At 47.7% G+C, this 11,333-nt stretch overlaps 1 protein-coding gene across 4 annotated transcripts in view; it reads left to right on the plus strand.

Annotated features, from left to right (window-relative positions):
• Positions 1 to 2,775, plus strand: part of JDP2 (Jun dimerization protein 2) — a 38,787-nt gene extending 36,012 nt beyond the window's left edge. For all 4 annotated transcript variants that reach the window (XM_063091047.1, XM_063091048.1, XM_063091046.1 and 1 more), the window contains one exon: positions 1,675 to 2,775. In XM_063091047.1, coding sequence (XP_062947117.1) covers positions 1,675 to 1,860 — 186 coding nt within the window. In that variant the 3' untranslated portion in view covers positions 1,861 to 2,775. The remainder of the gene's footprint in view (positions 1 to 1,674) is intronic.
• Positions 2,776 to 11,333: the final 8,558 nt, after the last annotated feature.

Below are 11,333 nucleotides of genomic sequence, written 5' to 3' on the forward strand. Positions count from 1 at the left end.
CTCATGGTCTAGTGGCCTCCCCTGAGACACTTGGAGGCAGATGCTCAGGAGAATTTGAAGAAGGAGCTAAAACCTTGGATTGGAGGGAACTGGGTAGTCAGAGGGTTTGTGAGAAGTTCCAGGGTCACCAGCTAGTGAGACCCAGTGAGCAGGTGGCTAGAATTGGCACTTAACTACCCCAGACTGAGTGGTCACCGACTTTTATGGTTTTACATGGGGGCTCTCCTGGACCTCAGAGATGGACTTTTCTCAAAATTCTGAGAACAGTGGGCCAGGCCAGCTTCCCAGTTGTGTCTCTCTGCCTGTTGAACTAAAAACCACCATCACTGGTTTTTAATATTTCCCCTCTGAGCATTTATTTCCTTTTTTGAGGCTGTTTTCTCTCCGTGTCTGGTCACGAGGCCTGTGTATCCCTGCAGTTCTGAATTCCCTGGCCCTCGTGCGGTCCCCTCAGAGATGAGCACAAGGAACAATTCGGTCAGACTGGCTGGTGTGTGGATGGCAGCGCCCCTGGGAGGGACAAGCTCGTGCGCTCATGGTTCATCTAGTTGTCACACACACGTGGTTGCAACTACAGCTGGCTTAGTCTCTGTACTGGTGACATGTTGGACTAGATGGCTCTTGTTGCAAGGCTGTCCTGTGCATGGGAGGATATTTGGAGCATCCCTGGCCTCTACCCACCAGATGCCAATACCACCCTCCCCCTGGTCGTGAAAACTAAAAATGTCTTTAGACATTTTCAGATGTCTCCTGGGAGGTGAAATCACTCCTATTGGAGAACCACTGGTCTACAACTTGGCTGGCCCTTGAATAAATTTCAACTCTCAAACTGGTTATAAGTTTTTAGACACAATCCAAGAAAAATTATTCAGATGTTTTTCTCTTCTACTGTTTGACCCCAAGCCTTGAATTGATATGCCCATCACCTATGCACATTATGAACATATAAAATCTTCACATCAAATCAGAAGTGTTCCTTCCTTCCCCTGGAGCCTCTCCAGCTGAGCTGGAAGTTCACTGGAAGTCTCACCTGAGGTCTATGTGAAACCTCATTCTGGATTCTGCAGGACGACTGTTGATTGCCTGTGTGGGCAAAGCTTCTAGATTACAGGAGATAAGGAAGAGGCTGTTTAAATAATTATAGACTAATAGCCAGGAAGCACATGTTTTAGGAGATGTGACATGACCACAATGGGCTCATTCGTCCCACAGGTCAAAATATCCCCAACACACATTTGTCACACATCAGAGTGCTTCGCCATTACACTGCCATCTACAGGCCACCTCGGACCTCTCCTTGGACCCTCCGTGAACCTGCTGTAGACCCACTGGGCCTCTGATCTTTTCTCACCCTTTGTTTCTTGTGCAAAGGGCCTGAGGTCAGAGTGGATTGAGGGAGGGGAGAGAGGCAGGACATGAGCCAGGCTAGCCCCAGAATATAACCTGGACTCATCCCACTGTGACGTGGGCCAGTGCCGCAGGTATGATTGGCTCCACCTGCAGAAAGTCAGTTAACACAGGAGCTCAATAGCAGGTGCTGTGCTTCCTCCAGCGGGCACCTAGCAGAAAACAGACAGAAAACACGCAAATGCCAGCCCGAGTGCCCCGTGCCTACCCACAGGCAGAGCCGGTCCCTTGTGAAAGCTTACAGCGTGTCTGTGTGTTTGCACACAGGAGTCTGAGCGCCTGGAACTCATGAACGCGGAGCTGAAGACCCAGATCGAGGAGCTGAAGCAGGAGCGGCAGCAGCTCATCCTGATGCTGAACCGGCACCGCCCCACCTGCATCGTTCGGACCGACAGCGTCAAGACCCCCGAGTCCGAAGGCAACCCGCTGCTGGAGCAGCTCGAGAAGAAGTGACCATGGCTGGGAGGAGGAAGAGGGGGAGGAGGAGGAAGAGAGACGAAGAGGGCAGAGGAGGGGGTCCCAGAGGACCCTTCCCTGGTGTATGACAAACTATTCAATGAGGCTCAGCACAGCCAGCACGGGCCAGGCTTTTTTGTGAAACTCAGATCAGCCACACAGGGGACGAGGGGGCTGAAGAAACCCAGAGGGACCAAGCGCTGAGACCAAAGTTGACCCAAGGGTAGGGCTGTCCTGCCTGGGGCCCAGCTTGAAAGAGGCAGGACAGGGGCACCTGGGCCACAGAGACGCCCACCCAGGCAGCCTTGACACTGCTCCAGACTCTCTGCCAGGACACCCGCCTGAGGGACCTCCGAGCAGCCAGGAAAAGCCGTGAGTTGCAACCAAAAGGCAACTGAGGATAGAACTCAGAGTGAAACTGCAATCCGTCTGTCCCCAGCCCTGCCCCCTGGCCCCAATGCAAAGCCAGAGAGGGGCACACTGGGCCCTGACACTCCTGGCCACTGGGTCCAGTGTGGCCCTGCCCAGGAGGTGGCAGCCGGGCACACCCTCGCTGGCCCTGCTGGAGTTTGCTGTGGGCACTGAGGCGCGGGCGCCCTTCCAAAGCACACACTCACTGAATGTTTACAGACTGGCTGTCCTGGCAGGGCTTTCAACTGCACATGTTTTTTATACTTTCTTTTTCTTTTTTTTTTTTTAATATTTTTTACAAAAAAGATTTTATACAAGCAATATATATATGGATTCTATAATCACTCGATGTGATACAGTATAAATATGCTATGGGTTGTTTGTTACGAACAGATATCTACCAATTATGTGTAACTCCTCAGTACTGTAGTCTTTGGGTGTTGGGGGTATCAGGGTGGCCGGGTTGGGGGTGGGGTGCATTTCCATCCTTGTAAACCCTTCATAGTACTCAGTCCTGTATCGCTCAGTAAACATTGCTCTTACTTACCCAGCTGCCTCGTGTGGTGTCTGCCTAGGGAACTGGGTGCAAGGCATTCTCAGTGTTGGAGAAAGTTTGGAGCATCTGCTTTATGCCCTTACTTTTCACAGCAGCCCTCCCAGGTAAGTATTAATATGCCCATTTTACAGATGAGGAAGCTGAGGCTCAGAGAAGTTAAAGTAATCTGCCATTATCATTTTGAGAGCACTTAGTTCATTCATTCACTGTACAAATATTGACAGAGTGCCTACTGTGTGTGTGCCAGGCACCTTAAAAGGCACCGAGTGTTCTCATGGAGCCTACAGTAATGAGTTAATCCTGTGCTTGCTTCATACATTGTCTCATTTCATCTTCACAATAGCCTTGCCAGGGAGCAGCAATTGTCCCTAATTCACAGATGGGAAATTAGAGGTCCAGGAACATTAAACTTGCAGCCACCATTGGTTGAAGACCTATTGTGTGACAAGCATGTATAGTCTTATTTACTCCTCACAACAGCACAAAATAGGCATTATCCCTCCCATTTTACAAATGACTTTAGTGAGGCTCAGAGAGGGTAAGTGACTTAGCCAAGGCCACCAGCTAGCAAGGGACAGAGCTGGTGTTTGAATCCAGACCCCAAAGACCCATGACTTCCCTCCCATGCTGTGGATTGAACGTCTCCCCAAAACTTATGAAGCTTGATCCCCATTATAACAGTATTAAGAGGATGGGAAATCAGACTATGGCAGTGTTGAAAGGTGGGGCCTTTAAGAGGCTATTGGATCTTGACAACTATGCCCTCGTGAATGAATTAATCCATTCGTGCAATAATGGGTTAATGTTTTACATGGGCTGTCACGGGAGTGGTACTTGTGGCTTTATAAGGAGAGCAAGTAATCACGTTAAAGAGCTCTTGTCATCCTCACCATGTGATTGCCTGCGTCACCCACGGGACCCTGTGGAGAGCTCACCCAGAAGAAGGCCCTCACCAAATGTGCCCCCTGGACCATGGACTTTCCAGCCTCTGAAACTGTAAGAAATAAATTTCTTTATAAATTACCTAGTTTCAGGTATTTTTTTATAAGCAACAGAAAAGACTAATACATCCTGTGACTCTCTCATACATCTGACTCTGTGATTGTCCCCATGGCTGAATGTCTCACCTGATGAGAACAGGAAGCTGACGAGGCCATGGTGATAGATTTAGTGTCTGGAAGGCTGGTAGAGCTCCAGGCTGTCCCATGACCATGGAGTGAACCAGCCATCCTGGCAAATGTGTGCCTGACCCAGGGGAGAGGGCGTGGGTGGCTCACCTACCCCGTCACCTGCACAGCTGAATATCTGCCCTGCAGGGCAGCAGCTGCACAGTGCCATGCACAGAGTAACTGCCATTTCCTCGGCACTCGACACTCCATGGCACTGTCACGCACGCTATCTCATTCGCTGTCACAGTTCTGTGAGGTGAGTGGGATAGGTGGTTTTAGTTCCCTTGCGGACGGAGGCTTTCAAAGGCTAAAGTTCACCCAGCTAAAAAGAGGAGAACTGGGAGCTGACCCCAACTCTCCTCCCTTCTGATCATGCGTTCTTCCTCCTCTGTCACTGGGGCTAGATAACTAGTTGACAATGATGCTTTCTGTCAAGAACAACCTGAAGCAGCCTGGTCACTCACCGTAGCTGTGGCAGCCACAATAAACCCTTGGCTGGGATCCTTCAGCATTTTTTAAGCCATGAGAAAAACAAAGATGGGGACTTACAGGGGTCCTTCAAATGACCTGGTAGACATTCCTGCAGGACTGCTACCTGCCTCTGGCTGTGGCTCCTCTGCTCCCGTGCTTGGGTGCCACAAACCAGCATCTCCAGAACTGAGCCTATGTGGATGGCCTGACTCCCATAACTGGTGACACGTGCTGTACTGAGACTGCCCATGGTGTTGTCCTCTCACCAGGACCACAGCCCCCCTCCTGTGGGTAGCCACAGGCTTCATCATAACAGCTGGCATTTGAGAATTTTCTGCGCACCTGCCACTGTATATGTGCTGTCCCAGCTGGTCCGTACAACCTTGCTGGGAGGTAGGTGCTATATCATTCCCATGTTACAGATGAGTAAACTGAGGCTAGAGGAAGAGAGAAACAATTCAAAGCGTGTGAATCGTTTAGCTGGTCCATGCCCCTGGGGGAGGGTGCCCTGGGGCGAGGGCACCTTGGGGAAGGCTGATCTGCTCTACTTCAGTGGATCCTGGCCCCTGCTCTCTACATAATGGGCAATTAAGGCATGTTCAAGGTTAATTTGGACTCTCTAGACTTGCTCCTTCCATGCTGACTTTTCAACCCAACCCCTGTGTGAAAGGCAGTTCCACTGCACCTCTCGGTTGGACTGGAAGCAGAGCAAAGGGGGAGCCTTTTAAAAATATGAACCTAGTTTTCACAGGTGTATTCATTTCCTGTTGCTGCTGTAACAAATTACCACAGACTTAATGGCTTAAAACAACACACATTGTTATCTTACAGTTCTGGATGTTAGAAGCTCAAAATGGTTCTCACTGGGCTAAAATCAAGGCATTGACAGGACTGTGTTCCTTTTGGAGGCTCCAGGGAAGAATCCACTTTGTTGCCTTTTTCAGCTTCCGGAGGCTGCCTGCAGTCCTTTCCTTATGGTCCCTTCCATCTCCAAAGCCAGCAATGGCAGGTGTAGAGCTAGGGCTGGGTCTGGAGCTCACAGTCCCCTCAAGCCCATTGTCCAGACTGGGTCACAAACTCTTCACGTGCAGGTCTATCCTTGGAGGCTTAGGTTGGAGAGCATGGCCACACATGGCGGATGCCTGAGGCAGTAGATGCCAGCCAAGTGGCAGCGCAGCGCATGTGCACTAACTCCACCCACACACAAGTTGTTTACAAAGAATGTGCTGCACTACCCCCAACCGGACCTGAGGCAAGGGGGCCAATTAAATTATTCTATTTTTCCCAACAGCAGGTCAATTCTTTCTCACATCCCATCACTCTGACACTGACTCTTCTGCCTCCCTCTCCTATATTTTATGGACCCTTGTGATTACATTGGGCTCACCTTGGATAATCCAGGACACTCTCCTTATTTTAAGGTCGGCTTATTAGCAACCTTAATTCCATCTGCAACCTAATTCTTCCTTGCCATGTGGCATAACATAGTCACAGTTTCCAGGGATTAGAACATGGACATCTTTGGTGGGGGACATTATTCTGTCTATCATGACAGGAAATTAAGAGTTGGAGGTTTTTAGGGCCAGCCCGTGGCTCACTTGGGAGAGTGTGGTGCTGATAAGACCAAGGCCACGGGTTCGGATCCCATCTAGGGATGGCCGGTTCGCTCACATGGTAGAGTGTGGTGCTGACAACACCAAATGAAGGGTTAAGATCCCCTTACCAGTCATCTTAAAAAAAAAAAAGTTGGAGGTTCTTAACTTGCCCTTCTTACTACTTGGTGAGATAGGCTATTTCCCGTGTAGGTGTTGTGAGGATGGAGTCCCTCAGTGGTACGTACATTCCCAGTGCCTGGCACAGTGCATGGCACATGGCAGATGGTCAACACACACAGTACACAGACACACAAGACACACACAGGCTCACAGATGTGTGATACAACACAGACACAGGCAAACAGTTCTGTGCACGTCAGATATACATGCAGATACACACGCAGATACACACATTTATTCACAGATACATGCACATACACACGTTAAATATAAAGTAATGGAACTGATGCTAGTCTTACTCCTTACATTAAAGTTCTGAAATTTTGAAGTGATCTTGTTTGCCATACTGGCTGTATTAATCCGTTTTTGTATTGCTATAACAGAATACCTGAAACTGAGCAATTTATAAAGGACAGAGGTTTATTTCCGCCCCCATGACCCAAACCACTCCCAACACTGCCACATTGGGGATCAGATTTCCACACGAGTTTTGGGGGGACAGTAATATCCAAACTCTATCACTGGCATATCTTCATTCTTTGGGGATAGCTAAATTATGGTTAATAAGGATGTTAATTAAGCGGGGCATACTGTTTTTGCTTAAAAACTAAATGTTGTGAGAGGCTGATTTTCTTGTTTGGCTGCTGAACTTGCTCTGTGGGCAATTCTTAAAGAAGTGACTCCTAATGCTTTCAACCGTTGGCAGCAAAGTTACATTTAAGCGTCAGCCTCTGCCTTTCTGAAGGACACTGCTCACCTGAGTGGTCTGTACTGGCCACCAGTTGTGCTCCATTTAAAATCCTCTGCCTCCAGCTCTAATGCATGACCAGCTCTGAACAAACGTGAGCAAGGTGTAACCTGACAGTGCCTCCTCACATGTCACCTCCCACTTGCTGTCCCAAGCTGGATGGCCAGTTTTGACCCCTCTCAGGGATGGAGCAAGAGGTGGGAGCAGGGGTGGGAACAGGCCTGAAGACCCTGACCTGTCGGGGTTCTGAGCTGGCTTTGGGTACCCTGGTCTTGGCGCATGTTTAAAGCTGATTCTTTCTTTCCTAGGTCCTTTTGTGGGTGCTTCTGAGGTTTCTGTCTCTAGAGACCACTCTCCTGCATGTCCCTCTACCTGGGTAGGTAGCACTTTCCTTAGCCCCAAGAGACTGTCTCTCATCTCCACCTTCTTGCTGGTGTATTCCAGAATCATCTAGATGGCCTGCTGGACAGAACCCAGGACAGTCCACACCTGGCCCTGGGAAGCACTTGGCCATCCCTTGCCCAGAGACACTTGGGGTACACAGATTCAGCCCAGCACAACCACTTCTTCAAGTGGCCCCATGGGAGCCCCCTCGTCCTGTGGCCTGTGGGGCAGGAGGTGGCAGCTCCTCTCTCCTGCCTGTGAAGGTGAGGGCTCAGCCCCACGCAGGCTCTGTCCAGAGAATTGCTCTGCAAATGCCTCCCCCGCATTTCTCCATGCCTGGATGGAGCCGTTTTATATGTTCAAACTGGATAATGGCCCAATCATCTTGGACCTGGTTTTTTAAATTTATACAGTCTGCACATGGTGATCTGGCTTCACATCTACTGTGTCTTCATGTCTCAGTCAAAACTTTCATTTTAATATACTGATACATTGTCTTCTGAGTTAAAAGGCAGATGATGACTGTAAAAGTTTATGGGCTCATATTACCTAGCTGTAAAGAAGAAATCATGCACAATTGCAGCAGATAGGATGGAACTAAAGAACAGACACTAACTTCTGCTGAGTACCTAGCATGTGCTGGGCTCTTGTGAGGTGGGTATTATAATTTTAAGTCCCATTTCACTGATCAGGTAACTGAGGCTTGGATAAGAGACTTGTCCAACATCACACAGCTAGCACACCTGGATTCAATTCGACCAACATTTACTGAGCTCCTTCCAAGCCGGAAGACAAATGTGGGCCCCACAGAATCCCTGCCATCAGGAAGGGCACAGTCTCTGGGGAGGCAGACAGACCCACATGGTAAGGGCTGGACTAGGGGCAGGTCTAGGGCAACAGGGAGGAGACTTCTACGTCAGGTCAGTGACTTTCCTTCTGCGGGAAATAAACCCCCCTTGGACTGGGCACACACTGTGGTTTGGTAACCGTCTTAGCATTTTGTCCCTGAGGGTACCTCTCCTGTCAACATTTTAGTCTCTTGAGAGCAGTCCTGGCCACTGATCCCCGCTGGTCAGCCCAACAGCACATGAACTGCTTTCTCCTCGGCCAATTCATAGTTGCCTCTTTTAGGTGACCAGGAGGCTGTCCCCGCAGCAGTGACCTCTTCCTCGGGGTGGCTTGTCTAGTTTGTGACCGTTACAGTCCCTCAATCCTGGCTTGATGATCCTTCCTGAGAGAAGAGACTCTGACAAACCAGTCACAAGCTCAGTGGATTTAAGCTCCCCTCAGGCCCTAATTCCTTCCTTCCAGCCCTATTTACTGTGGTATTTATAGCCCAAACGTGAAGGGTATGATAATTCTCCTCTACCTTTCTTTTCTCAAAATAAAGATTCAGTCCACCCTTCTGTAAACCCAGATTTGCATCACACTGCCCGAGAAGAACCTCCTCAGGGCCTGAGACCTGAGCATCTGAACTCTCTGACATTATACAGGGTTTCTGAGAAAGCTCTGTTCCTCTTTGAAGACACAGGGCAAACCTGGAGAGACTTTCCTTAAGTGCATGTCTTTCAAGTAGCTGAAGCCTTTGCACTTCTAAAGCAGCCTCCAGCTCAGGCTCCAGAGACATCCCTTCCCTCATTAGAAAGGGAGGGGAACTGTGAAAGGAGGGGAGTCCAAGGTCACCACTAGTGGGTCATGAAAAAAGCACAAGTGAAACATTCAGCTTCTTAGAGAAGAGCTTTTTGGGGCCTGGCAGGTAGGCCAGGCAGGTGGAGGGGCAGGGAGCCCTGCAGGCGACCTCCATCCCTGAGTGGGCTCCCCACCCATGGGCAGGTAACCCATGTGGGCCCGTTGGAGCCAGCAGTTTCTACCCTCCCACGTACCAGACTGCAGATCTTTAATAAGGACTTGTGAAAAAGTGGGTTTCTTTCATCATAAACTGATAGATAATTAATGGGATTTACTAAGTTAGTTACATAAATATGGAACTGTTTACAAGTATAACACCCGGGTGTGGATTTCATTTTGCTGCCTATTCCTCCTCCCAAGGAAATTTATACTAGTAGTGAAAGGACGAGTCGACACCAGTTGACGATCCACCGGAGAGAGCTCGCTTATTAGGCGGCACCCACACATATATATAGGGCTTTTAGGGAAGGCTGATTGGCTTAAAATACAATCCCTACTTAGAGGGCAACCAGCGCCATGATGGGGTGTGGCCGAGAAGGACTTATGTGATCAGGGTGTGATCCCTTGGGGCATTTGGGTTCAATATCCGGCCTGAGGGAAAGGTTGGTGAGGTTTTTCAGCTTACATTCCTCGGTGTGATCCCTTGGGGCATTTGGGTTCTTACAAGTAGCCTAGCCAGGAAGGGGTGGCTAAACTAAGCTGAACCATCCCTGTTTACTTTCATCTTCTTTATTTAAACATTTACTTGAAAAACATACAAGGGTTAAAAATGACCTATAATTAAAAGAATGGAAAGAAAAGCCACAGACTGGAAGAAAATCTTTGCAAAACACATATTTGATAAAGGACTTGTATCTAAAATATACAAAGAACTCTTAAAACTCAACAATAAGAAAGCAAACAACCCAATTAAAATGGGCAAAAGATCTGAACAGACACCTCATTAAAGAAGATATATGGATGGCAAATAAGCATATAAAAAGATGCTCAGCATCACAAGTCACTGCGGAATCGCAAATTAAAACAAGGAGCTACCAACACACACCTGTTAGAGTGGCTAAAATCCAAAACACAGATAACACCGAATGCTGGTGAGGAGGTGGAGCAACAAAAACTCTCACTTGTTGCTGGTGGGAATGCAAAATGCTACAGCTGCTTTGGAAGACAGTTTGGCAACTTCTTACAAAGCCAAACATACTCTTACCACACAATCAGCCAATCACATGTCTTGGTATTTACCCAAATGAGTTGAAAACTTATGTTCACACTAAAGTTTACAGCAGTTTTCTTCATAATCACCGCAAGTTGGAAGAAACCAAGATGTGCTTCAATAGGTGAATGAATAAACTCTGGTACCTTCATAAGAGAAAATATTATTTAGCAATAAAAAGAAACGAGCTATCAAGCCATGAAAAGATATAAAGGAAACTTAAATGCATACTGCTAAGTGAAAGAAGCCAGGCTGAAAAGGTTACATACTGTATAGTTCCAACTATATGACATTCTGGAAAAAGCAAAACTATAGAGACAGTAAAAAGGTCAGTGGTTGCCAGGGGTTCAGGGTGTAGAGAGGGAGAAATGAAGAGATGGAGCATAGGGGACTGTTAGGACGGTGGAACTATTCTGTATGATACTGTAATGGTGAATACATGACATTACACATTTGCTAAAACCCACAGAACTGTACAACCAGAGAGTGAACCCTAATTTAAACTATGGATTTTTTTTTTTTTTTTTAAAGATGACTGGTAAGGGGATCTTAACCCTTGACTTGGTGTTGTCAGCACCACACTCTCCCAAGTGAGCCACAGGCTGGCCTTAAACTGTGGATTTTTGTTAATAATAATATATCATTTGGCTTATCAATGGTAACAAATGTACCACACTAATGCAAAATATTTATAATAGGGGAAACTATCAGGGAAGAGGTACGGGAGGGGGCAGAGGTGGAGAACAGGGAGTATATAGAAACTCTGTACTTTCTGCTCACTTTTTCTGCAAACCTAAAACTGCCCTACAAAATAAAGCCTATTTATTTTTTTTAAAAGGTATATGATTCCATCTCTTTTTTTTAATCATGTAAAATAAGAAATAGATACCTGTATTAGTCCGTTTATGTTGCTTATAACAAAATACCTGAAACTGGGTGATTTATAAAGAATGACATTTGCTTACAGTTTCTGAGGTTGGGAAGTCCAAAGTCCATCTGATGGTGGCGACCATGACCCAGGGGTCTCACATTGCAAGATGGTGGAAGCAGAGAGATC

The sequence above is a fragment of the Cynocephalus volans genome, chromosome 3, assembly GCF_027409185.1.
Source record: "Cynocephalus volans isolate mCynVol1 chromosome 3, mCynVol1.pri, whole genome shotgun sequence".
Classification (NCBI taxonomy): Eukaryota; Metazoa; Chordata; class Mammalia; order Dermoptera; family Cynocephalidae; genus Cynocephalus; species Cynocephalus volans.